Source organism: Microcebus murinus, chromosome 11 (genome assembly GCF_040939455.1).
Source record: "Microcebus murinus isolate Inina chromosome 11, M.murinus_Inina_mat1.0, whole genome shotgun sequence".
In the NCBI taxonomy this organism is placed as follows: domain Eukaryota; kingdom Metazoa; phylum Chordata; class Mammalia; order Primates; family Cheirogaleidae; genus Microcebus; species Microcebus murinus.
In genome coordinates, this window is record NC_134114.1 from 97,019,428 (window position 1) to 97,047,411 (window position 27,984).

General features: G+C 38.7%; 1 protein-coding gene across 1 annotated transcript in view; it reads left to right on the top strand.

Annotated features, from left to right (window-relative positions):
- LMNB1 (lamin B1) overlaps positions 1-27,984 on the top strand; it is a 62,702-nt gene that overhangs the window by 13,085 nt on the left and 21,633 nt on the right. Inside the window, exons 2-7 of the mRNA XM_012735500.3 lie at positions 11,964-12,120; positions 12,781-12,906; positions 15,609-15,779; positions 18,061-18,186; positions 24,550-24,770; positions 25,909-26,134. Coding sequence (XP_012590954.1) covers positions 11,964-12,120; positions 12,781-12,906; positions 15,609-15,779; positions 18,061-18,186; positions 24,550-24,770; positions 25,909-26,134 — 1,027 coding nt within the window. The remainder of the gene's footprint in view (positions 1-11,963; positions 12,121-12,780; positions 12,907-15,608; positions 15,780-18,060; positions 18,187-24,549; positions 24,771-25,908; positions 26,135-27,984) is intronic.

Consider the following 27,984-nt stretch of genomic DNA (forward strand, 5'->3'; position numbering starts at 1 on the left):
CGGAAGTTCTTCTAGCCAGAGCGACTGGGCAAGAAAAGGAAATAAAAGGTGTTCATATCGGAAAGGAAGAAGTAAAAGTCTGTCTTTGCAGATGACACGATCTCATATGTAGAAAATCTTAAGGAATCTTTTAAAAACAAAAATCTCAGAGCTAATAAACAAGTTCAGCAAGGTTGCATGATAAAAGAGCAATATAAGAAAATCAATTATATTTCTAGCATTGAACAATCCAAAAATGAAATTTAAAAAAAAATCATTTATGATAGCACTAAAAAGAATAAAATACTTAGGAATACATTTTACAGATGAAGTATAAGACTTACACACTGAAAACTGTAAAACATTGTTGAAAGAAATTAAAGAGGACCTATATAAATGGAAAAGCATCCCATGTTCATGGATTAGGAGACTTAATATTGTTAAGATGACAGTTCTTCCCAAATTCACCTATAGATTCAACCCAATCTCCATCAAAATCACAGCTGCTTTTTTTGTAGAAATTGACAAACTGACTCTAAAATTCATATAGAAATGCATGGGAACCAGGATAGCCCAAATTAGCCATAACAGTCTTAACACCTTCTTATTAAGTGGGGTTCTCAAAATCTGTTGTGAATCTCTAGGTATGGGTGGGGCTTCTTGACAAAACTTTGTTGTAGCAGTAATGTGCTATAAGCTGAGGGAGGTTGCGAGGGGTGGAAACATCAACATTCTATCGGAGTTCAATGAATTCCTCTTTTTTTTTTTGCCCCCCCCCCCCCACACATACACACATTATGGAACTGCTCTGGGTGACTACCACGTCCTTGGAGAAAACCTTTTGTCTTCTGCTATGGTGGATGAGGGCCCTTGGCCCAGAAGCATGGAGTGGATGAGGGGTCTGTTTTGCTTCTTAAATAGATTTTTAACCAGTCCTCCTACTTCAGGGTACCAGCATATCTCTTGCTGCCAGTGGTGGCTATGGTATAAATTAGGTTGCTTTTCAGATATCTCTATGTCTGGTTTAGGATTTAGCACTCTTGCGTTGGCTAGGTCTAGGTTAGTTTTCACCATCTGCTTTCCAGCTTCCAAAATTTCATCACTTCCTCTTCAGTTTTTTTCAATGAGAATTTGTGCCTTTGCTGTTTTTAGTTGGGTTTCTGGAAGGGGTAATAATGCAGTCATGTGTTTAATGTGTCATTTTTCCCAGAAGTCACCTCATATATTCTTGAAGTACTGTGTACTTTATTTTTCCCCAAAGAATGTTTCTGACAAGTTTAATTTGTTGAGACAGTTTTGTATGATTGCATGATTCCCTTATTAAAGTGGAATCTCTTTGTGGACAGACAGGGCTAGTGTCTGATTTTGCTTCCTGTTGTATCCACACATTTCCTAGCACTCTATAGGCTCCCCGAGGTAATTTTTGACTTAGTTATCATTTTTGTAGGAGGCCATTTTCCCTCCCTTTTTGTAGGAGTCTTACACATGATAAGGAGCAGTGAAATAACAGGAGCAGTGAAATAACAAGTGACACCAGTATTGGTATTGCTGAATAAAATGTAGGTTTGGAAAGTGATTTTCTGGTGTGAAAAAATGACTGTTGGTGGTAATAACAGGCATACAATCAGTCTCTACCTGACCATACTACATAAAATCATCATCTCTCCCTTCCCTTTCTATACTCCTTATTCTGATTTATTTTTCTTCAAAGTACAGATTATCCCTGACATATGTGTATTTGTTTATTGTGTGACTTTCCCCATTAAAAGGTACCTTCATAAGGGCAGGCACTTGTTCATTGCTGGTTTCCAATCACCCAGATCAGTGCCTGGCACATAATAGGTAAGTGACAAAGTACTTGTTGGCTTTTTTTAAAAAAGGAATTTAAGTTATTTTTTTATTTATTTATATTTTATTTTAGCGTATTATGGGTGTACAAGTGTTAAGGGTTACATATATAAGTTATTTTTATTAGGACTTAAATCTGTAAGAGTCTATTCTATATTCTTGTGCCTATTTATATATATCATGTTGAACTTCCTTTGTTCAAAGAAATGGTTCCGTGGTCCAGTTTCAAATTTCATTTAGTATTTTTCCTAATTTTACTCTGATTCCAGTTAAGCTGTGCCTGAGTCCGATTAGGTTATTGCTGATTTGTTGACACATCAGTTTCTTCAATCAGTAGCAGGATTTTATTGTTGCTAGAAACTATCCTTTGCAGCTTTTGAGTTTGTGCAGAAGCATCTTAGGCTTTTTGTGTATGCCAGAGAAGACCCTTGTTAATAGAACTTGTGATCATAAGAGTTTCTGGAGTTTTTGTGTATTAATTACATTTATTTTAACTTTGGGGAAGTTCATTAATTTTCCACAGGAGTAATACTGTGGATCACATTCCTTTCCCTGTGGAAGGGAAGATAATTTGAGGACAGTGTTGAAGATGATGAATGAATCTTGGAGCAAATGCATATTTAATATGCAATTTGAGCCTATTATGAAATAAGATTATTTAGTTTTAGGACAAGGTTTTTATGTGGGCTTATTAATAACTTTTACTTTAAATTCAAAATAAAGTCTATTTATCCTCCAAAAGTCCAGACTGTGGCTAGATAATAAAGGGCATGTTGATTCTGAGCTCTGGTGTGAAGAGATCCCAGCAACTGATACTCACTTGAATAACTGCACTAGTGTGAGTGGTGCTCAGCTGCTACCAGGCGGCTGTTGGGAAGAACCTTATGCCTGTGAAAGCATGAATGTAGCTTGAACAGCTGGGCCTACTTGGCCTGGCTCTCTGTGTAGAGTGGGTCTGTTTTGAAGGATACAAAAATTGTTATTTTGTGGATACGATTAGAAATAACAGTTTTATTTTTTTTTATTTTAGCGTATTATAGGGGTATAAGTGTTACGGATACATATATTGCGCATGCCCCCCTCTCCCCTCGAGTAAGAGCTTCAAGCGTGTCCATCCCCCAAATGTTGCACATCTTATTCGTTGTATATACCCATCCCCTCCTCCTCCCTCCCACCCTCTCGACACCCGATAAATGTTACTCCTATATGTCCACTTAGGTGTTGATCCATTAATACCAATTTGCTGGTGAGTACATGTGGTGCTGGGTTTTCCATTCTTGAGATACTTCACTTAGTAGAATGGGTTCCAGCTCTATCCAGGAATATACAAGAGATGCTATATCACCATTGTTTCTTAAAGCTGAGTAGTATTCCATGGTATACATATACCACATTTTATGAATCCACTCATGAATTGATGGGCACTTGGGTTGTTTCCACAGCTTTGCAGTTGTGAATTGTGCTGCTATAAACATTTGAGTGCAGGTGTCTTTTTCATAAAGTGACTTTTGATCTTTTGGGTAGATGCCCAGTAGTGGAATTGCTGGATCAAATGGTAGATCTACTAGTATCGCTTTGAGGTGTCTCCATATTGCTTTCCACAGAGGTTGAACTAGTTTGCAGTCCCACCAGCAGTGTAGGAGTGTTCCTCTCTCTCCGCATCCGCGCCGGCATTTGTTGTTTGGGGACTTTTTGATAAAGGCTGTTCTCACTGGAGTTAAGCGATATCTCATTGTGTTTTTTTTTTTTTTTTGAGACAGAGTCTTACTTTGTTGCCCAGGCTAGAGTGAGTGCTGTGGCATCAGCCTAGCTCACAGCAACCTCAAACTCCTGGGCTCAAGCGATCCTGCTGCCTCAGCCTCCCGAGTAGCTGGGACTACAGGCATGCGCCGCCATGCCCGGCTAACTTTTTCTATATAAATATTAGTTGGCCAATTAATTTCTTTCTCTTTATAGTAGAGACGGGGGTCTCACTTTTGCTTAGGCTGGTTTCGAACTCCTGACCTCGAACAATCAGCCTGCCTCGGCCTCCCAGAGTGCTAGGATTACAGGCGTGAGCCACCGTGCCTGGCCCTCATTGTGGTTTTGATTTGCAAGAAATAACAGTTTTATATAGAATGATATCTGTTATGTTATCTTGACTGCAGGTGAAAAGCTAAATGGCTTTCTCCTTTCATTCCCTGTAATTTATTTGTTTTCTAAATAGGAGTGGTCCTGAAGTGAAATGTAGTGATTGGTGCTGACACAAACTGACCAAGAAAATGTTAGTAGAAGGGCAATAATTTACCATTACCTAACTATTAATAATTAAAACAGTTCTGTAATAAACTTCAGATTATGTTCTAAGTATTTTTCCCTGTAAGTTTACTTATTGATTTGTTTTACACTAATTCTTTGTTCCCTGTTAAGTGGTCAATCTTATTTTTCAAGTGCTTGAGGTTATAGTATGCTTACTAATTCATTTTTAAGTAGTTATTGTTATTGTACACATACTAGGCCCTTAATGGCTTTCTGCATGTTATGTATGTGGTATGACTTTGGGGAAGATATGCTTTACAGTTATTACCTAGTTATGATGCACTTCCCTAAGAGGTCCATTGAGCATTCATTTTTTCCGTGATTCTGTAATTGGGTGCACTTTTCTAATCTCCACTTTCTTATTGATAGGACTAGTCTGGAGTAGGGTACACCTAGCCATAAGAAGGATACCTGGGGTGAAGGTGGGAGACTGAGTGATCCTAACAAACAGTAGTGCTGAGGCCAAGTTCAGACACTGAGTTCCAGAGCCAAATAGTGCAGTGCAGAAACCAGGGTTGAAGTGATTAAGATCATCAGATCAAGGTCAAATTGGTGGTAGGTTGAAAAACCACGGTGGTTAAAACAGTGGAGTATGTGGTATTGCTGGTGGTAGAGGGTTTTCAGGAGTTATTCAGAAAGTGTTAACCAATTGCATTTAGGTTAGTCCTGTAGGCCTCAGGAGAGGGTAGGTGTGTGTCCCAGACAGTACTATGTTTTACTGGGAAAGTACAACCATAGTATGTCACCAAAGCTATGTCTGTAGGTCTTGAGTAACTACTGTAGAATGTTAACAGGCATATAAATGTATCCTTTCTAGTTGATTTTTTTTTTTTTAATGGTAAGATAGTTAGATGTGGTTACTTGATATGACTGGTGAAATTCAAACTTAACTTGAAGTGAAAGCTAACTTTGCTTATTAAGGGAGGAAATTCTTAGGATAGAGTGCCAACTACATTTATAAAACTACTTTTTTTCTGGCTGCAATTGGAGTTTGATTCTTCTGTAAAACATCTAAAGTAAATGGGTATGTTTTATACTTTATTTTCAGTAGTGTGTATATTTCTAGCATTAGAATCATATGTTGAATTTAAATGAAGACATAGGAAGGTCTCTTTATCTGGAGGTAGAAATAGTTTAATCATGCAGGTCCATAACACTAAACACTCCAGTCAGGAAATAGAGTCAAAGTAAAATGTGTACTAATACCTTAAGTGATAGCTTCTAGTAACTTTGAGTTTCTATACATATTGCTCCCTGTTCCAGGGCATTGTCAGATGTCACTCTGTGCTTCGGTGATAGCTCAGCAAATTCATATATGTATGTTTTGTGATGTCACTTCTGCAGGTTTCTACACTTTGACCATGTGCTAATAATTACACTTGGAATTCACACATCATATTAATGAAAAATAATAATACAGTTAGAAAATTATGACAAGATTATGTTCAAAACGTTAACTCACTGCATGGTCACCGTGTGTCCTTGGCAGCTCATGTGGCATGTAAGGCTCATTGGTTTATGGCCCTTCACTGGAGACTTGGGCGTAATCTTAAGAATTTTTTCATGGCTTGTCTGGCCTAGGAAATTGGTGGGGAGATAGGGAGGACATCTAGGAATGTGTATTTTAGACATTACAGAAGTGTCACAGTTATCTTTTTCTTCCCAGAAAAGATAGTATATTTTACATAGGATGAAAAAAGCAGAGATGTTTTTTGAGGGGCGTGTGTGGGGGTTTCTTTTAACATTTACCAAAATAGTCATTATATATATGATTTTTTGTGTAGAAGACACAGGAATAAGTCACCAGCTTTGCCCTCAAAGAGGTGACCAGGTGTCTTGAGTAGCTAAGCATATCCACAAATGCAGGGATTTTTATTAAATGAGCAGTGTGATGTAAGTATGTCTGTGCAAGGGGCAGAGGTAGTATTCAGTTTCCTGTATTGCTACTTTATGAAGCATTGACTTTTTCCCTGTTAATACTGGGGGTTAAAGGAAGAAGAGGAGAAATGTGTGAACAGAGAACATTTTGTTGGTGGAGCTGGAGGGCTTAGGGTGCAAGCACGGCTGCAAGAACTGTCTGCCCTAAACTCCATTGCAGGTACCCCCACCCCAGTCCCTCTTCATCATTTTACTTCAGCGTCTGCAAGATAAACCTTTATGCTACCCAGACAGCTACACGCAAAAGTGTGGTGACGTGAGCAGTGAAAAAGTACTGAAGGTCCAGAAAAAGGAAGGAAAAATTCTGATAATGCTCTTAGCTGGGGACCCTGTCTTATTTATCTTTCTGTCTCTGGCAGCACATGGTACTCAGTAGTGTTTGCCAGATTATAAATAGGTCTCAAAAACTAAGGACCTAGGCTGAGTCCCTTCCCCTGTGTCTACACACTCTCTGCTGTACCTGTGTATAAATGTGCTGTACATGTTACTATATACTTGTTTGGGATAAAAAAGCCAAAGTGTGTTCACTGCCTTGAATGAGGAGAGACCATAAAGTCCTCTGCACTGATGATGTTGGCTGATACTTAAGTTCTCCTCGGTGCCCAGTACTGCACCTGCTGCCCTGCGTGCGAAGGCACGGTGGCTTGCATAGGCACTACAGGGCAGGTCTAGATGGACTGTTTGGGTCTTGGGGAAAAAAGCTTGGTTCTCTGTATAACCAGAATTTTACCACTTTACTCATCTGCTGATGGATTGTAATGCAAAAGGAAACATTTAAATACTGCTCTAAACTTAGTATTTAGCTTGGCCGCTGTGGTGTGCTTCTTTCTGTCATATTTTAACAGAAAAAAATTTTTTTTTTTTTTTTGAGACAGAGTCTCGCTTTGTTGCCCAGGCTAGAGTGAGTGCCATGGCATCAGCCTAGCTCACAGCAACCTCAAACTCCTGGGCTCGAGTGATCCTTCTGCCTCAGCCTCCCGGGTAGCTGGGACTACAGGCATGCGCCACCATGCCCGGCTAATTTTTTATATATATATCAGTTGGCCAATTAATTTCTTTCTATTTATAGTAGAGACGGGGTCTCGCTCTTGCTCAGGCTGGTTTTGAACTCCTGACCTTGAGCAATCCGCCCGCCTCGGCCTCCCAAGAGCTAGGATTACAGGCATGAGCCACAGCGCCCGGCCAGAAAAAAATTTTTGAGCCCCCACTCTGTATCAGACATTGCCAGGCACTGAGAAAATGAAGGTAAGCTGATTTTGCTCACAGTTCAGAGTAGGAGACACATGAAATCTTAAATTGTGAAAAAAAGAAACCTTTATGCACTGTAGAATGATGCTCAAAGTGCTAATGGAACCCAAGGAAGGTAAATGACTTTTTCTGCTAGGAGAAACAAAGCAGGAAAGCTTTACAGAGGAGGGATGCCATTTGGTCTTAGATTTGAATGATAGAGTGAACTAGGAGTTAGATGGAGTTAGAAATTAGAACAGATGGCATAGAGTCGAGGAGAGTGAGGTCCAAGGCCCAGAAGCTCTTCAGGCATTAAACCTGAAGGGCTTTCTAGATGGGCAAGCATGCCAAAGATCTTGCTTGTTTCTCGATGTTCAGAAGTTTTCAAACTGTTTTGCAGAAAACTAGGGCTGTTGGGATGAGGATTGGTGAGATACTAGGCCCTATACTTGCTCTTCAATCATAGCAGCTCCACATAAACACAAAACAAAACATGCTTTTTAGAAGCACTGTTATAGGAAATGTGAAGCTATTGAAGGGTTTTGTTAGATTTGTACTTATTAAATAATAAAATCTTAAGCCAGCAGTTCTTTTGGGGTCATGTGGTCTTTCATTGGGTTATCTGCTTATTTTGGTTTTTACTTACCATGTCCTCCTGCCTTCTCATAACTTATTAGCTTTAGTCTCCACTATCATCTGATTAAAGTTGATTTCCATAGTTCAGATTTTGAGTGAGAGGAAATCTGATTGGTTGCTGGTCAGACAAATGCGATTGGCTTCCACAGAGTCAGATGTTCACCTCCAGTCTAATTGAATATAAGCAGATCTCTTTCAGGAGTTGTGGTTGGGGGTAGTTCCTTAATACAAAGATGTCGTCGGTTAGGCTGCTGCTCAAGTCTTTGGTGGGAATCACTCTCGTCCTTTCTTGTGTGCCTTTCAAAAATACTCCCTGCATATACGTGTGTGTGTGTGTGTGTGTGTGTGTGTGTGTTGGTATATGCATGATGTTTTCCAGATGGAAGCCTAAGAAAAGATTAATTTCATTAATTTCTTTTGGAGAGAGGATGTTTAACATCATTTTTTTACTTTTCTGGATTATTAGAACTTTCTAACATGTACATGTTTCAAAAACCTGTCAGTAGTGGCTTTCTGGGAAATGAGATTATGGACCTTTTTTACATACTTCTCTAGTAGAGGGTGAAAAAGCTAAGTGATATTTAAAAGTCAGTAAATGAGAATTTGCTGTTGCTTTTTTTTTGAGCCTGGACACATAGGTTAGCTTTTCTTTGCAACTTTAAGCACATTTAGAGCTTCTGATTTGTTCAATAATGTGAAAGTTACAGCTTTAAGAAAGAATTTATAATGGAGCAATTTATATTTTCATAGAATAACAGTGTTTTATGTGACTAAGAACTTGACACAAAATAGTATCAGTATTAATTATGATTGCAATTAAAGCTCCCATAAAATTTCAACTGGTACTATTAGATGGCTCAAGGTACCACAAATAAATATGTACATTCTGCTCTCATCCCCTTTAGTCCACCATTCCTTAGCTTTTCTGGTCTTGATTTTTGTGGAAGAAATGAACCGTGTTCTAGTCATCTAGGTGTATTGTCTTAGATTAATTTTTGGCTTCTTGTATTTTCTGTACTCCACAAGATATACAGCATCTTTCACTTGGTATATGTGGTGTAACATTCTGCGTTTTGAGCTTTGTGCAAATCAGTGAAGTCAAACACTCAAGAGTGATAACCGTATAAAATATGCCAGCTTCACAGGCTACTGTGTACAATAGCTTACTGTAAAATTGGCATATTTTATGCAGTGGCATTCTTGGCATTCTTGGTGGACCGTTTGGTCCCTGGAAGGCACAGGTTTATTCTCCTGTCAGGAGGCATCAGATTGAGAAGGGCCATATTATGATGTGAGATTTAAAAATTAATGTCGCAGTAGAATGTTTTGTAATTGTGAAGTAATTTTGAGTCAGTAGCTTTTGTAAGTATTGTGTAATACTGTATAAAATATGATTTTATTTTATTTTAAACAGAGTCTCACTGTGTTGCCCGGGCTAGAGTGCCGTGGCGTCAGCCTAGCTCACAGCAACCTCACACTCCTGGGCTCAAGCGATCTTCCTGCCTCAGCCTCCAGAGTAGCTGGGACTACAGGCATGCGCCACCATGCCCGGCTAATTTTTTCTCTATATATTTTTAGTTGGCCAATTAATTTCTTTCTATTTATAGTAGAGACAGGGTCTCGCTCTTGCTCAGGCTGGTTTTGAACTCCTGACCTTGAGCGATCCTCCCGCCTCAACCTCCCAGAGTGCTGGGATTACAGGTGTGAGCCACCGCGCCAGGCCTGATTTTATTTTAAATCCTAGTTAGCCTAACTCTGGTTATTTCATAGTGGGATGAAATATGGGATCCTTCACAAGCATCAGTTCTGTTCCTGTGGAGACTCAGCACTTTATGAACTAGGCATTTTGGCTGTAAATTATGACTATGTGGAAGTCTTTTTTTTTAAGCAGTTGATTCCCCCCCCTTTAGACTAATCTTCAGTTAAAGCCTGCCATCTTGTGGTTTTAAAAAATACAGGATTTAAGAAAACAATTATTGTGATATGACTGCTGAGATTTTCTGTATATAGTTGATTTATGATACTAAAATGAATAAAAAGTGAATACTATTAAATCTTCTCTTTATAGTTGCTTATTTGGCCAGTTTATTTCTTCATTTTATGTTAATATTATGAGATTATTTAAAAATTTTTATTAACTAATGATTCCTCCTTTAGCTCACCCTCAAACATCAGAAGTACTCTTCTACAATAGCAGTTCTAATTAAAGACAAATATTAAGAATTTTGATATTATTAACGCTTTTTTCAATGTAACTGATGTTAACAGAATTATTTTGATGAGAAAAATAATGTCCTTTAAAACATAATTGTTGGACAAAATATATCTAAAGGAACTTTAATTTTTTTAATGTAAAACTCCATTTAATAAAAGTGATATTTAGAGAAAAAGAAACCTCAATTTGAATCTGTTTTTTTATAGTTAATTATATAAACCGAAATAATTAATTTTTCTGCAGAATATTCAAGAGGCCCTTATTTGTTGTTGGGAAAATCTAAAATCACCTCTTATATAAGAAATGGAAGGTGCTTGCATGATTGGGATCATTTTGTTCTTATTAATACCAAAAGAGTTTTTAGTATGTTACATTATTAAATTATATAGTTACTTTTCTAAATAACTTTTCATTCTTATTTAATCTCATTTTATATCTTGATTTAAGTCTTATGTGCATCTTGGTTTATCATATGCATTATATTAATATTTAAAAATAATGCATTTCCATTTCTTCTCTCTCTCTCTCTCTCTCTCTCTCTCTCTCTCTCTCTCTCTCTCTCTCTCTCTCTCTCTCTCTCTGTCTCTGTCTCTGTCTCTGTTTTTTTTTTTTGGTAGAGGCAGGGTTTCCCTCTTGCTTCAGGCTGGTCTTGAACTCCTGACCTCAAGCAATCCTCCCGCCTCAGCCTCCCAGAGTGCTAGGATTATAAAAAATATTTTTTCTGTGGACGGAAAAAATCCAAGCCCTGAAATATTTCAAAGAAGTTTATTCTGAGCCAAATTTGAGGACCATGACCCGGAGCCACTCTCAAGAAGCCTTGAGCAAGTGGGCTCGCTGTGGCTGGGTTACAGTTTGGTTTTTATACATTTTAGAGACAAGGGTTATGGGTAAAGCCATCAATCAATGGTGTGGGAGGCATACATTGGTTTGGCCTAAAAAGGAGGGCCATCTCGAAGCAGGGGCTTACAGGTTATAGGAGGGTTTAAAGATTCTTTAGATTGTAATTGGCTAAAGACCTGAAGCTTTGTCTAAAGACTGGAATGTTTTAACATAAACTGTTTACCAGAGATAAGCCACCATTTTGTTGCAAATTGAGGGCCTGGAGGTTTGTCTTGCATACCCTTAGGCCTGTTAATGGGTTACAAAGGAAGTCTCCAAAAAGGGAGGAGGGCATGATAAGGCATGTCTGACCTCCCTCCTCCTGGCAGGCAACTTTGCCCTTGAATATTCCTCTGGCCACGAGGGGGTCTATTCAGTCAGCCGGTAGGGGTTGAGCATTTTAGTTCACATTTCTTAGTATGCCTCTTTATAAAACAAAGAGGACATGTACTCTCACTCATAGACAATTCTGGTATGTTGGACCTTACATGGACTTCTTTGGCCTAGAGCAGGGGTCCTCAAACTTTTTAAACATGGGGGTCAGCTCACTGTCCCTCAGACCATTGGAGGGCCGTTGGAGAGTGTGGTGCACATTCCACACATGCGCACTGTGGGCTTGGGACCAGTTGGCTGCTAAGCAGGACAGGCATCGGTGGCAAGAACACCCGGTGGGCTGGATAAATGTCCTTGGTGGGCCACATGTGGCCCGTGTAGTTTTAGGACCTCTGGCCTAGAGTCATTAGTAATCATGTGACATTGAAAGAGAATGTTGTTATCCACCCAAAACTCTAAATCTGAGTCCTGAATTGTTCCTCTAATTTTAGTACCTTATGGGCAGCCATTATTTAAACTGCTTCTTTTGTTTCTCCCTTAAGCGGGGTGAGAGAAGGCCTCAAGTCAAGCATATAATTTGATGCCTTGTGCTTTTTCAAATGTGTTACAGTTATGCTAAGAAAGAATCTGATCTTAATGGAGCCCAGATCAAGCTTCGAGAATATGAAGCAGCATTAAATTCTAAAGATGCAGCTCTTGCCACTGCACTTGGTGACAAAAAAAGTTTAGAGGGAGATTTGGAGGATCTGAAGGATCAGATTGCCCAGGTAAGGTAAACTCTGTTCCTGAGCCATATTTTGGTAGGTTAATTGCCCCATCTGTCTTAAGCCATAGTTGGATTGATACAAAATTTGTTGTCTTAAAATAAATAAATAAAATAAAATAAAATTTATTTTGTTTTTTATCTTTGAAATTTTATTTATTTAATTCTTTTTTGATGGCTTACCTGAAGAGAAGTCTTAGGGAATCTAACATGCAAGGCATCATCCACTCAGTTGTTCTAGTTGGATCATGCAGATTTGGGTACTGCCCTTCTTCTTCCTTTTTGTATATATGCTTATTCTGTCTCTTGCTCTTGAAGCCTATTTCATTAGAAATAGGTAGGAAAAGAGATGTCATAACACTGCTCTGCACACAGGAAAAAATGAAAGTGGCTAGCTAAAATAATTGGCTTGATTTTTGAAGTGTGAGTCATAGGTCTGTTCTCTTCCCTGCTGCCAATTACCAACTTGATAGGTGATTGGGTATGGCACTCTGTGGGTGGGACTGGCAAATGAACAGCTAGCTTTGTGATTAACTTTCAAACCAAGTAAAACATTGATAAGTGCATAGGAATTGTAATACTTCATTTGATTTGTAGGTATCTGAAATTTATTACTAAATGATTGCTGTGTAATTTTTATCACAATTCTTTTTCCTTGTAATAGTTGGAAGCCTCCTTAGCTGCTGCTAAAAAACAGTTAGCTGATGAAACTTTACTTAAAGTGGATTTGGAGAACCGTTGTCAGAGCCTTACTGAGGACTTGGAGTTTCGTAAAAACATGTATGAAGAGGTAACTATATATAATTTTACTTTTTAAAGGAGTGGAGGGGTTCTAAAAAAAGGCTTTATGATAGCTATATATGTAATTATTTTTATTTGTGATTTCTTTCCCACAAAAGTTTGAGGATGAGACTGTAAGGTTTGGGGATGGGGAGACATTTTGTAGGTAGATTATTCAAGGTACTGCTGCTAAAAAAAACCTATCTAAGAACTCAAGTTCTTATTGTAAACATATATGATTTCATTTCATCTGACTTACAAAGGCTTGGTCACAGCAGCTAATTACTGTCAATATGTTTTAGCATTTTTATTAGTTATCTATTGCTGTGCAACAAATTACTCTAAAATTTAGCAGCCTAATATCACAGACCTTTATTATTGCTAAGTTTCTGATGGTCAGGAATCTGAGAACTGCTTAACAGGATGTGTCCAGGTCTCATGAAGTTGTAGTCTAGCTTTTAACCTGGGCTAGAGGAACAGCTTCTGAGCTCATTCCAGGGGCTGTTGGCAAGAGGTGTCAGTTCCTCACCGCATGGTCTTCTTTATAGGGCTGTTTATGATATAGTTTCTCCAAGAGCAGGTGATGAGAGAGAGAGAGAGAAACAGGGAACACAACCAAGACAGTAGCCACATAATTTTCTGTAACCTCATCACAGAGGTTATATACCATCACTTCTGCTTTCTCCCATTGGTCATACAGACCAACCTGATAAATTGTGGGAGTAGATTATAGTAGAGAGTGAATATCAGGAGATAGCAGTCATTTGGGGCCATCTGGATGTCTGGCTTCTTAGCATTTATAAGTACATATGTAAATTTTTAAATAGCACTTATAAGCCTTAACTGCTGTAGTCTCAAAGGGCAGGGGCACAACTGTTGCCAAACAGAGGAAGTAATAAGGTTGAAGAAAGGGGCAAGTGTATTTTGTAAAAATTGTACAGGGTTGGAATTAATCCAGGATAAAGAAAGTACTGTTAATGTTGTGCTTAATGTTCTCATGAGTAGGATAATTTTGAAAACAGTATCAATGATTTTAAAATAGGAATTCATTTTATCAGTTAAAATGTTTTTTAATTGGAGGAAAATAATTGGATAGAAATCTGATCATTATAACAACAGTACTTAAAATAGGTACTGTTGGTGCATAGTGACTTAGATAAGCTATCACCTCAGACAACTCTCTTCAGTCAATTTCTTTTTTAAAATGAAATAACTCATACTGCTATTTTTCCTTCAAGGAATGGTGAGGATCAAAGTGAAATATGTGAAAGCTCTTTTTATACTATACTGAGGTGCTGTCTTATAATTGTTATTAAATATTGCTTTTATAAAAGATTTTAATATGAGATTGACTTATATTTTGTTTTGTTTTATTAAAATTCCTGATTTATCATTTAATTTTGATGTTGTGTGTAGATAACTAGGAGTAGGGTATTTTTTTCTTCATAAGGTCACTGGTTCTGTATAAAATAATAAATGAAAAATGGCATCAGTAAAAAATAATATTTTTAGAGTGTTTGGGTAGCATCTTTGAATTTTGGGTTTTTGCCTCTTTGAGAGTGTATTTTAAAATATTCCTCATAGGTTTTTGTTTTGTTTTTTTCACATTGAGGATATAAACAAATCTAACTTTCTTATTATGAAGAGTTAAAAGGAAAAGAAAAAGGAGGGAGAAAAAGCAGAGGAAGGGAGGTAGACAAAGGGCAAACCATTAGGAGCTCTATCTTTGTTGAACTAAACCTTTCATTTGCATGTTTCTGCGATTTAAGTATCAATTTGCTTTATGAAATAGATGTGAGCTTTGGGAAGTTGATAGCAGAATTGGAATTTTAACCCTGGTTTTCTGAGTTTCCTGATTCTGGCAAGTGCATCTTGTGCAGTGGTTAAGAGATAAATGAGGAAATACCTAGAAAAATGCATGCAGTAAAATGCGTAAACAGCAACTTCAGTGAGTTATGTCTCCCTCTTGTGGCTTCTTCAGTTATTGTCATTAAAGACGGATCTGTTGTATTTTCATAGCTAGAAGTTTGTTCTTAGCCAGATTCTCCATTCTAGTTTTATATAGACAGTTTCTTAAAACAGAGTGAAGGATCATGACTACTATTTCTATTCTTTAATAGTGAATTTATCACATGTACTTGAGTTAGTCAAGTAATATTGTTAACAAGATCTTGTATCAAATGATATTGATAGCTTAATACTAGCTTTTAAAAGAAGTCATGAAAATTAGCTTGCTCCACCTATTACTATAAGAAAATAGTTTTATGATACATAAATCTTCACTTGAATTTGTTCTGAGTGTTCACTTTAACTTCCCATGTGCATTCTTTTCAGAGATGTCCTTAAGATTATCAATGAAACAATTTAGAAAAATAATTACTGTTTGGCGTTTAGTATACTTAGCTGTCTGTAGTTATCCATGATTGCATGGTACTTTAGTAAATCATCCAGGCCATTCCTTGCCTTCAGAGAAATAGCTAGGTTCCTGAGAAGAAAGAAAATTCCTATCATTTCTTTCATTAGTTCCATCTCAAAAATCTTATCAAATGAAAACTAAGAGGTAAAAAAGTATCTATTCACATGCCTACCCTAGGACAAACATGAGTTCATGTGTAAAACTTCACATGGCCCTGATATCACTCAGACTTGCACCGTGCCGCCATGGTAAGTAACTTGGCTTTATGTCTTCTCTGTCTTTTTTTTTCCCCCTAGGAGATTAATGAGACCAGAAGGAAGCACGAAACGCGCTTGGTAGAGGTGGATTCTGGGCGTCAGATTGAGTATGAATACAAGCTGGCTCAAGCCCTTCATGAGATGAGAGAGCAACATGATGCTCAAGTGAGGCTGTACAAGGAAGAGCTGGAGCAGACTTACCATGCCAAAGTGAGCACTCTCTTCAGAGGATTTGTTTGAACATTTACAATCAGTCCTTCACAGTCACCATGAAGAATGTGACTTTATGTTTGTCTTATTCTCATTGTCTTAAATGATTCCCCTAGCCTTCATGAATATATAGAAAATGGATTTTTCTTGAAAGTGCAGTTTTTTATAAACTAGATGTTACAAAAAATTATTAGAAAAAAGTAGGCTTTTTTCAATTTTATTAGAGGTAAGGACTTATCTTTTTGTTCCATCGATTATTCATGTCATGTCATAGTAGTCAAACCCAAGCCTTCGGAAGTACTTTTCTTCCAGTAACAAATGTACTGATGATGCTGTCCTACACGTGCATTTGGTAGTAAACAAATGTCAGACTACATCAAGTTCTGACTTGCACGTCATCGTTGTACATGGATTGTGACCACCAAATTTGGGCTCTTTTGGCACAAGAGCCAAATGGAAAGTCTTTGTATTTCTTCCTCTGTTAACTATTATTCATTTAAAAAAATATTGTAGAAACTTCCTACTTACTTTAGCAAACCATGCAAAAATACATAAAACCACCAGTTAGTAAGGATTTTCCTGGTAAATGATTTTTACCCTATTTGTTAAATGTTGTATGATTTGATTAAAAAGAGTTAACTAGTAAAGACCTAGAAGATTAGGGTCATGGAGTTATTGAAAATAATTTCCCTTTCCCCCTCCCCTTCCCCTCCCCTCCCCTCTCCCCTCCCCTTCCATTCTCCCCTCCCCTTCCATTCTCCCCTTCCCTTCTCCCCTTCTCCCCTTCTCCCCTTTCCCCTTTCCCTTTCCCTTTCCCTTTCCCTTTCCCTTTCCCTTTCCCTTTCCCTTTCCCTTTCCCTTCCCCTTCCCCTTCCCCTTCCCCCCCTCCCCTCCCCTTTCCCCTTCCCCTTCCCCTTTCCTTCCCTCCCCTTCCCCTTCCCCTTCCCTTTTCCCCTTCCTTTTCCCCCTTTCCTTTCCCTTTTCTCCCTTCCCCTTTCCCTTCTCCTTTCCCCTTTCCTTTCCTTTTTCCTTTTTTTGAGACAGAGTCTTGCTTTGTTGCCCAGGCTAGAGTGAGTGCCGTGGCGTCAGCCTAGCTCACAGCAACTTCAAACTCCTGGGCTCAAGCAATCCTCCTGCCTCAGCCTCCAGAGTAGCTGGGACTACAGGCATGTGCCACCATGCCCAGATAATTTTTTTCTATATAGATTAGTTGGCCAATTAATTTCTTTCTATTTTTATAGGAGAGACAGGGTCTCGCTCTTGCTCAGGCTGATTTCAAACTCCTGACCTTGAGCAATCCTCCCGCCTCGGCCTCCCAGAGTGCTAGGATTACAGGTGTGAGCCACCGTGCCTGGCCTATTGAAAATAATTTCTATTTCATGGCATTAAACTACTCATAATGCTTTTTGTCCATTTTGTGAAGCAGTGCAAGTGAGAGAGATCTTATAAACAGTACCTTCATTTATCCAACATGTATTCAATGCTAAGCATTGAGCAGGCGTCCTCAAACTGCCACCTAGCACATTTATCTGGCTCTTTTGGTGTTTTTGCTGCTGTTGCCTGTCCCGCTTAGCAGCTGACTTGTCCGGGGGCCACAGTGCGCACTCTGCAACGGTCTGAGGGACAGTGAACTGGCCCCCTATTTAAAAAGTTTGAGGACCCCTGGGCTAGACACTGAAGGAGCTGAAGTAAGGATGTCAGTCACATTGGCCTCAAAGGGAGCCAGGGTGGGGCCACAGAAACATGTGCTTGAGACACACGCAGTAGAGTGTTAGGGGCATTTGGAGAAACAGGGTATTGCTTTTACCTGAGGGGCTATTTTTGCTTCTGAAAAGAAGTGTTTCTATCTGGTTTGAAATAATTTATAAATTAGTATTTTCTATGTATTGCTATGTATACTTTATTGGATTTGGTGGGTTAGGAATTGGGATGTTTGTAGGAATAGTCAAGTTGCTATTTGTTTTGTTGCCTAATCTTATTAGATTAGGAATGTTCTCCTAGATATCAAAGGATTAATGGATGAAAAATCAAAGTAGTAAACTTCAGGTAAAGACCCAGCTGTATTAGCATTACTACAGCTCATTTTAGAAAGTGAGTCTTGAAGTCAGGTAGACTTAAGGTCATTCAAACCATGTCAGCAAACTTCATGATGCTTTTCCTGTGTTTCATCAGCCAGTTACCAGCAGGGCTTAGGTTCGAAATACCTTGAGGTGACTCATGCTTCCTTATTTGTTAGTTCTAATTAACTAGATAAGACTGACTGGTTTGCTGCTTCTTTTAGCTTGAGAATGCTAGACTGTCCTCAGAGATGAATACTTCTACTGTCAACAGTGCCAGGGAAGAACTGATGGAAAGTCGTATGAGAATTGAGAGCCTTTCATCTCAGCTTTCTAATCTACAGAAAGAGGTAAGCATCTTTCCCTAAGAAGTTAAAGTTGAGGGCCACCTCCACCATGGTAGTCTACCTGCTTTGGTCTACCTGATGTCACTCTTCTGTTTGTCATGGATGATGGTATTATGCTCTATGGTTTTTACGGTGCTTTTCCAGATTTTTTCATTTTGCATTGCATGAGCATCCATTGAGTTGATACTATTTGATAATATATAATATTATTCCTAATTAATAGATTATACAGAGCTAAGGGACTTGACCTTGAGGAAGCAGCCTGCTGGTTTATTCACTGGATTTATTTACCCTAGGACCCAGGTTTTGTGACCTACTATCCTCTCTACAAAGTGCTATTCCTTTTTTATAATATTGGACACCAAAATGAAGGAAAACATGTAAAATTCTTTGTGGGTAGTGAATGCTTTGTGTTTCTAGATAAATTCTCTTAGTGCTTACAGTACTTAATAATTAAGATCTTGGGAAGTAGCATTAATCTGCATATTTGATACGAATTTAGTGACTAATTCATTAATTGGTACACCTAAGTGACAGACAGCATGGTTGCTGGCTGTGTTGACTGGCTCTGCCTACCAGGACATGGTTGTTTTCTTTCGGTGCAGCTTTAGCAGGCATGGGCGCTGCGTTGGATTAGCTTCAACCTAGGGTGACACCGATAGATACAGAGTATTCACATCATTCAGAATGATTTGGTAATTTACTATTCACCTTAATTACTTCGGAAGTAACTTCAGCTTCTGTTTTTCTTAAGGGAGAAAATCTTACTGTTTTGAATTTTCTACATAAAAAGCTTTATTTTACTCTTAAGTTTTTCTTTCTTCCTTCCTTTTTGTTTTCTCTTTTTATCATTTTTAGTAAAATATTTTTCTGATTATAAAACTGAAGACATTTATTGCAGGAATTTAGAAAATAAATCACAAAAATATAAAAAAATTTAGTTAACATGGAAGGTTTTACATTGTCTACCATGTTATTTGTTTCTTACAACATAAATTTTAAAATTATTTTAGACCTGTTTTATCCTGATAGTATTTTGCTGTTTTCATGTAAAGCTGGAAAGACCTTTGAGTGTATTCAGTGTAACCACAGATCTAGCTGAGTCTAATAACTTGCCCAGGGGTTGCAGGCTGATAAATGGGTTTATCTCCTGGTTCTTAGTTTTCCCTTTATATTTCACTCTCTTCAAAGAAGATTTTCTTTTAGGAATTTAACAGATGATCTTTTTTTCCTTGTTCCATTTGTCTTAGTCCTTTTGGGCTCCTATAACAAAATATTAATACTACAGACTTGGTAGCTTATGAACAACAGAAATTTCAGAAATTCATTTCTTATACTTCTGGAGGTTGGGAAGTCCAAGATCAAGTTGCTGGCAGATCAGGCATCCACCTGGTGAGGGCCCATTTTCCTAGTTACAGATGGCACCTTCTTGCTGTGTCCTCACATGCTTGAATGGTAGATGAGCTACCTTGGCCTTATTTTATAAGGGCACCAATCTCAGTCACAAGGGCTCCACCTTAGTGATCTAATCACCACCCAAAAGGCCCTGCCTCTTAATATCATCACCTTGAGGGTTAGGATTTATAGGCAGACAGAAATGCTTAGGCTATATCACTGTCTTAACCAGGTACCTTTCCAAAAATAGGCCTCTCTGTTCTTATGCTGAGCTGACATTTACTATTTTTCTCTGTTTAGTAAATTGTATTCTAGGTAGCATTTCTACATTAATTTTACTTTCTTCTTCCTTTTTATGTTGGGCTGCTGCTTAATCCCCTTGATTATCTGTGGTACAGTTCTCTTGAGGTTGATCTTCATTTTACAGATGAAAAGACTGAGACTTGTCTGTGATTAAACAGCAGCGGGCTCTGAAACTTGGTTAGCTATATCATGAAACGTGGTAGCTATATGCCATAAACATAGTCTTCTGACCCGGGGTCAGGGCCTTTTCCCTTTTTGCCTGTTGATTTTATTCCCATTTTTGCAGTTTTTTGTTAACCTCAGGTTAGTGGTTTTTTTTTTTTTTTTTTTCTTCTTTTTACTAGTGTCTGTCTTGTGTTATCAGGTTAGTGGTTTTTATGTGATGTTAGGCAGGGCACTAGGCATTTCCAGGAGCCAAGTCCTTAGCAAATGGGTGGGAAGCACCCTTCAGCCAAACAGGTATGAATTTCTCTGTCTGGGGGGAATCCTTTCTTCTATTTGTTACTGATAGTAGGTTTTATGATAAAAAATGTATTTCAAGGAATATTTTTATCTGTCGATAAGTTTTAGCTTTAAAAAAATCATTTAAAAATGTTATCTCTTAGTATTTTCCTATTGTGTCTTAATAGTGTTTGTTGTTGAGTCATGACAGTTTCATAAGAAACTGTTGGGCCATAAGAATTTCCTTTTGGTTATATGACTCATATTAGTGAAGTGCTTCTTCAATTTTATTTGAAAATGACATAGCTTTTAAAATACTGATTTTAGAAGGTATATGTCATAATATATAGATGGTATCAGTACTATGTTTTGGAATTTTATAAATTTCTTATAGCATTTTTAGAGTTTTGACTTTGGCCAGATTAATTGGTTGGTCACAATCTGCTTGCCTTAGAGAAGAGTCTACAGTGTGGCACTTTAAGAGCACCTCTAAGTTTTTTAAATTTATTTGTTTATTTTATTTTTTTTGAGACAGAGTCTCACTTTGTTGCCCAGGCTAGAGTGAGTGCCATGGCATCAGCCTAGCTCACAGCAACCTCAAACTCCTGGGCTCAGGCGATCCTACTGCCTCAGCCTCCTGAGTAGCTGGGACTACAGGCATGTGCCACCATGCCCGGCTAATTTTTTTTTCTATATATATTAGTTGGCCAATTAATTTCTTTCTCTTTATAGTAGAGACGGGGTCTCGCTCTTGCTCAGGCTGGTTTCGAACTCCTGACCTTGAGCGATCTGCTCACCTCGGCTTCCCAGAGTGCTAAGATTACAGGCAGGCGTGAGCCACTGCGCCCAGCCACCTCTAAGTTTTTTTTCTAACACCCAAACTCTGGAAACTTTTATTGTAGCGAAACCACAATAAACCCATACAGTATGTTATATACTATAAAAAATAAAATTAAAAACCAAGACCATTAGAATTCATAATTTTAGAGATAATCTGGTTCGATCTCTTCATTTTCCAAATGTGGAAGCTGGTTTAGTGAGGCTAATTACAGCTTGCCAAGAGTCTCTTCAGGAAATTGAAGAGGAGGCGTTTTGAATGTACTTTTTTTCCTTTGGGAAAAAAGGAAGCATGGGGAGAAAAATGGATTTCTCCATTTATAGCATGCGTTTTGTAAATGCAGTTAAGTACAAGTTATCTCAGGCGCAGGAACTAACTTAATAATACCCATCTTAAGAGGAATATAGAATGTCATACACTACTCTGGAATTAATTGATTGATCAATTATTTTTTTCTTTATTTAAAAAAATGTTTTTTGCGGAGCGTGGTGGCTCACGCCTGTAATCCTAGCACTTTGGGAGGCCGAGGAGGGCGGATTGCTCAAGGTCAGGAGTTCGAAACCAGCCTGAGCGAGACCCCGTCTCTACCAAAAATAGAAATAAATTAATTGACCAACTAAAAATATATATACAAAAAATTAGCCGGGCATGGTGGTGCATGTCTGTAGTCCCAGCTACTCGGGAGGCTGAGGCAGGAGGATCCCTGAGCCCGGGAGATTGAGGTTGCTGTGAGCCAGGCTGACGCCACGGCACTCACTCTAGCCTGGGCAACAAAGTGAGACTCTGTCTCAAAAAAAAAAAAAAAAAGTTTTTTCTTTTGCGAATTAGGCACCCTCCTGGGCCAGAATAGGTTCAGAGTGACTCACAATTGAGTATTTTTAAAATAACCTTTTTATTTTGGCATAATTTTTGGTTTATGAAAAAGTTGGCAAGGTAGTACAGACAATTCTCATTAATCTCTCCCTCAGTTTCCCCCATTGTTAGCATCATATGTTACCATGGTACATTTGTCAAAACCAAGAAATTGACATCGGTATATTACTTATTAAGGAGACTTCAGGCTATTTGGATTTCACCAGTTTTTATATTATCCTTGTTATGTTTCAGGGCACCGTGTGCCTCTCCTTCTGGTCTGTGACAGTTTCTCAGGCTTTTGCTGTTTTTCATCACCTTGAGTCTTGAGTAGGATTGTCCATGTATCTTTTAGGCTGTCATCAGTCTGGATTTGTGTGGTGCTTATCACATGATTAGACTTGGGTTATGGGTTTGAAGTGCCTGTCTTGTCACAGCACATCAGAAATTGCATATACATGATGTGCATATGACATCACTGGTGAGGTCTGGTTAATGTAGTGTTTGCCAGGTTTCTTTTTTTTTGAGACAGAGTCTCACTCCGTTGCCCGGGTCGAGTGCCATGGCGTTAGCTTAGTTCCCAGCAACCTCAAACTCCTGGGCTCAAGCGATCCTTCTGCCTCTGCCTCCTGAGTAGCTGTGACTACAGGCATGTGCCACCATGCCCGGCTAATTTTTTTCTATATATTTTTAGTTGGCCAGCTAATTTCTTTCTATTTTTAGTAGAGGGCAGGGTATCACTCTTGCTTAGGCTGGTCTGGAACTCCTGAGGTCAAATGATGTGCCCGCCTCGGCCTCCCAGAGTGCTAGGATTACAGGCATGAGCCGCTGCACCCAGCCCGCCAGGTTTCTTTACTGTCAACAGAGTTACTATTTTTCCCTTTTCGTATTCTGTTCTTGGGAAGCTAACTCAAGGGCTCTGCATCCTGGAAGATGATTTATATTTATTAAATGGAATTCTTCTGTAAAGATTTGCCTTTTCTTTTCCGTTTATTTTTTTATATCAGTATTGACTCAGGGGCACTTACTTTATACTTTGGGCTGTAATCCAGTACTGCATTATTTATTTCATTGGCTCAGGTTCACCTTTGGCCGTTGGGAATTCTGTGAGGTTGGCTATTGTGTCCCTTTGTTTTTTGCATACTTTATTGCCCTCTGGTACTATAAGATGCTCTAGCCTCATCTTGTATTTTCCCTGCCCCAGCCCTAGAATCATCCATTTCTTCAAGGAGCCTTGGTTCTTTTTATTGGAGAATGACATACAGAAATTCAGATCTGGGCACTGAGTGTGTTCCTTGGTATTTGGGTGGCACTGCTTCTGTGTCCTCTCATGGACAGAACTAGGTAATATGTGTATGTGTGCCAACCCATTTATACACACATTATAATTGTTGTTCTGCCCAACATATGTCCTTATAGTAAGCTAAACATGAGTTTACACAGATGTCTCTGTCTCAGATCTAGTACCACAGGATTCATTTTTGGCTTCCTTTCTGGCTTATCTATAACTTTTCTCTCTGAGGGTGAGAAACCTGGTTTCTACCATGCATTTACTTACTTGTTCAGCCCCAGTGTTATGTCTAAAGCAGTTTCAAAATTTTGAACCTATACCCTTCTGAGAAATAAATTTACCAACAAGAATGTAATGTTTATGCATGCTGTGTAGTTCTTTTTTATCTCTAGCCTTCCAGATTTAATTTTTGCACAGTAGGTGCTCTTTCTCTCCTGATCTGATGCACCTACTTGAGATTCTGAGGGCCTAAGCTATCCATCAGGCTTTTTGAGTTGATTACTCTTGTCATTCTCTGAGGCCACTGAGATGAATTCTGTCATGGAAAACCATAGAAGAATAATTACCCAGTGAGCTACAAGGTTTCTAAGAAGAACTTTCTGGTGTAGGATGTGTGATTTCTAAATTTTTTATACCAAATGTAAAGTTTCTATATTTACAATAATATTTTACAAGTCATCCTATATTGTATGTCCTTTGTATGCTACTTGAACATGCGATAGGGCAGCAATGCTAAAGGAACACTGTGTCGGTTTCATCACATAGTACCAGAGTCCCTTTTCTTTGGTTTCTGAATATTCTTCAACATTTCTCTAAAGCATAATTTCATCTACTCTTTGGTTTCTTTTGTCATTGAGTTTTTATATCTTTTTAAGTTCTTTACTTTAGTTAACTTATACTTGTTGAAGTAAAGGCCTGCCTTGTAGGGGAGCCAGACTTTTAACCAAAACCACAGCTTAAATTTATTTGGCCAAATACAGAAAAATTATATGTACATTTACAAAACTTATATTTGGAGAATATTTCTTTTCTTAGTCTTTGGTTAGTTAATATTTTCCTGAGGTCTGTATTTTGTATTTGAGGATTTTAGGGTTTTAATTTCTTAAAATCTTTGAATTCTAATGAATTAGAGATTCCATAGGGTTTTATTTGTTTTTTCAGTTCAAGAAAGGGTTTAAAATAGCTGCCTTGTGGTAATGTTGGAATGTTCTTAGAAGGTAAACGTGTTTTCCTTGAATCTTAAAAGTCTAGAGCATGTTTGGAAAGGATTCAAGAGTTGGAGGACTTGCTTGCTAAAGAAAGAGACAACTCTCGTCGCATGCTGACTGACAAAGAGAGAGAGATGGCAGAAATAAGGGATCAGATGCAGCAACAGCTGAATGATTATGAGCAACTTCTTGATGTGAAGCTGGCCCTGGACATGGAAATCAGTGCTTATAGGAAACTCTTAGAAGGCGAAGAAGAAAGGTAAGGGACTTAAGGGTCACCTTACCTTATGGTCTGTTTTTGCTTCTCACCCTTTTTATTAAAAGAAAATTAGAGACATTTTTTAAACCATTAAGGCAACTTTAAATATTTTCTCTTTGGTTTCTTTTAATACCTAAGTATAGAGGTGGTAATAGATCATATTTCTACCTCAAACAGAAAATGTCCCTCAAGCAGCCTTAGTTTACTGTTATTGATTGTTATTATTATTAATTGCTGCAATTTGTCCAGATGGAATCTTTCTTTTCAGAATTTTAAATGTTTTGGTGATTTAATATGTTGCAAAATACCAAATTTGCTGACAGGAACTTTATATTTCAAATCTGGTTAGTGTGTCCTTTTGATACCTGTTCACAGAAAAAAGTTCCAAAGGGAAACTGACTAATATAGGGTAAAAAAATGATTAGTTTTAATATTACATACATTGTGATCATAAGAAAATACCAGGTATGAAAAGAGAGAAAAGTACACCAAATGTATGGTCAGTTGGTGGTAGATAGGATGATCCCATACCCCTGTTTTCCAAACTTCTTGCATTATGGATATATTACTACTTCTCCTAAGTAAGACATTCAAAGTATTATTATTATTTTTTAAATTGATGGTGGGCACCCTAGCATAAATAAGTTTATGTTAGTTAAGATGTATATTGGCTTTGTCTAAGAAATCTATAAGTTATGTTTTGCTTTAGAAGTGCATGTGCAGGTTAGTACTATTTTTTTAAATTAAGAAGAGCATATATAGGCACAGTGGCTCACGCCTGTAATCCTAGCATTCTGGGAGGCCAAGGTGGGTGGATAGTCTGAGCTCAGGAGTTTAACACCAGCCTGTGCAAGAGTGAAGACCCCATCTCTACTAAAAAGATAGAAAGAAATTAGGTGGACAACTAAAAATATTTATAGAAAAATTAGCCGGGCGTGGTGGCGCATGCCTGTAGTCCCAGCTACTCGGGAGGCTGAGGCAGGAGGATCGCTTGAGCCCAGGAGTTCGAGGTTGCTGTGAGCTAGGCTGACGCCACGGCACTCTAGCCCCGGCAACAGAGTGAGACTCTGTCTCAAAAAAAAAAAAGAAGAAGGGCTTATGTGTCTCATGAATTGGATGTCTTGCTTTCCCCACGCAGGCTGAAGCTCTCTCCAAGCCCGTCTTCGCGCGTGACGGTCTCCCGAGCGTCCTCCAGCCGCAGTGTGCGCACCGCCAGAGGGAAGCGGAAGCGAGTGGACGTGGAAGAATCGGAAGCGAGTAGCAGCGTCAGCATCTCCCACTCCGCCTCAGCCACTGGGAATGTTTGCATCGAAGAGATAGATGTCGATGGGAAATTTATCCGCTTGAAGAACACTTCTGAACAGGTTAAAAAAACCAAAAAAACATTTTTTCCAGCAAAGTTTGCAGATTGCTAGGCTATATCTTGCCATTGTAATAGCTCCTCAGCTTTTGTTTGGATTTCAGTAAGTCTTCATGGAATAAGGGTTTTCATCCTCTTGTTTTCTTAAATTCATAAAATAAGTAAAAACAGGAGGAGGAGGACGAGGTGGTGCCCTTCATGGTTTAAAGATTTTCTTTGGCCAGGCGCGGTGGCTCACGCCTGTAATCCCAGCACTCTGGGAGGCTGAGGCGGGAGAATTGCTCCAGGTCAGGAGTTCGAGACCAGCCTGAGCAAGAGCGAGACCCCCGTCTCTACTATAAATAGAAAGAAACTAATTGGCCAACTAATATATATAGAAAAAATTAGCCGGGCACGGTCTCGCATGCCTGTAGTCCCAGCTACTCGGGAGGCTGAGGCAGAAGGATCACTTGAGCCCAGGAGTTCGAGGTTGCTGTGAGCTAGGCTGATGCCACGGCACTCACTCTAGCCTGGGCAACAAAGCGAGACTCTGTCTCAAAAAAAAAAAAACCGATTTTCTTCAATAATGCTTTCCAGAGCCAGAGCTTTTTTTCAGACATGTTCATTTTGTCGCACTGGTCTTTCCAAGGATGAATTATTACTACTACCTGCTCTAGCTAGCTTTGTGAAAAAGTTGGAGTTGGATGAAAATGGTGGATATTCTTTTATAACTATTAGCTTAATAAAAGCTAATATAACTATTAGCTTAATAAAAGCTTTACGAAAGAAGGAAATATGAGCCCAGACTCAGTATATTAAGGGAGTATTTTTCTCTCCAAATGAATGAATACTAATGACTTAACTTATGTCAAGAATGATATGAAGCCCTATCTTGAAATAATCTGTTCAAGAGTAAACAAAATACTCATAGCTGAGATTTCTGAAGTGTAGGGTGGGGGCTTGCAGGAGCTTAGCAGGGATGGTCCTCCCCGGCTCAGCATCTTGGAGCTGGAGGCTAGGAAAGGGTATGAGATGATGGTAGAGGAAGGCACGGTCTAGAGGTGTACTAAGGGGCAGTAGGATGGATGTCATTTCCTAAAGCATATTTTCAGAGTCTGCCAAAAATTTTTTGTGACAATCGCTCCTTTTCCCACTAAGGTTACTAAAACTGTCTTGCATGTAGCTGGGCATGGTGGTGTGAGCCTGTACTCCCAGCTACTTGGAAGGCTGAGTTGGAAGGATCCCTTGAGCCCAGGAGTTCAAGGCTAGCCTGGGCAGCATCGTGAGACAGGGTTTTTTGTTGGCATTTTTTTGTTTTGTTTTGTTTTTGTGTGTGTGTGTAAGACTATCTTGCACGCGAGTAAATACATAATTTGAATGAGTAAAGGAGCACTAGCAATTTTGATACTAGGGAGAATAGGCTCTAAGGTCTCTTGGCCACAAGTTTAAAAGCCAAAGAACAGAGTAGCCTGTGTTGCTCCACTGTTGTAATTCTGCTGTTTCTCAGAAGGTAGAGCAGCCAGGTATAAAGTGATTTGGAGCTGACTCTAAGCCTCGTTTTTTCTTGTCTTTGAGTTCAAGATGGATATAAATTAGTGTAGGTAAGTTTAATACCCTGCACCCTTCTTTAGATGTCAGGCTGCTCTGGGCAGCTTTGGGGCTTCAGTTCATAGCTGTTCATGGGACTGGCTCATTGCAGCATTGACCCATTTTTGAGCCCCTTATGCCTTAAGGTGTTAGAGAGCTAAATGTGGGCAGAAGTGGACAGATGCAGAAGGAAACAGAGTTTCTTCCTTCTGTTTCTAAGTTTATGTGTCTGTATTTTAAAAGTGTGAAGTAATCAAATGGTAGATGTTTATGATTGTGATTGTGACA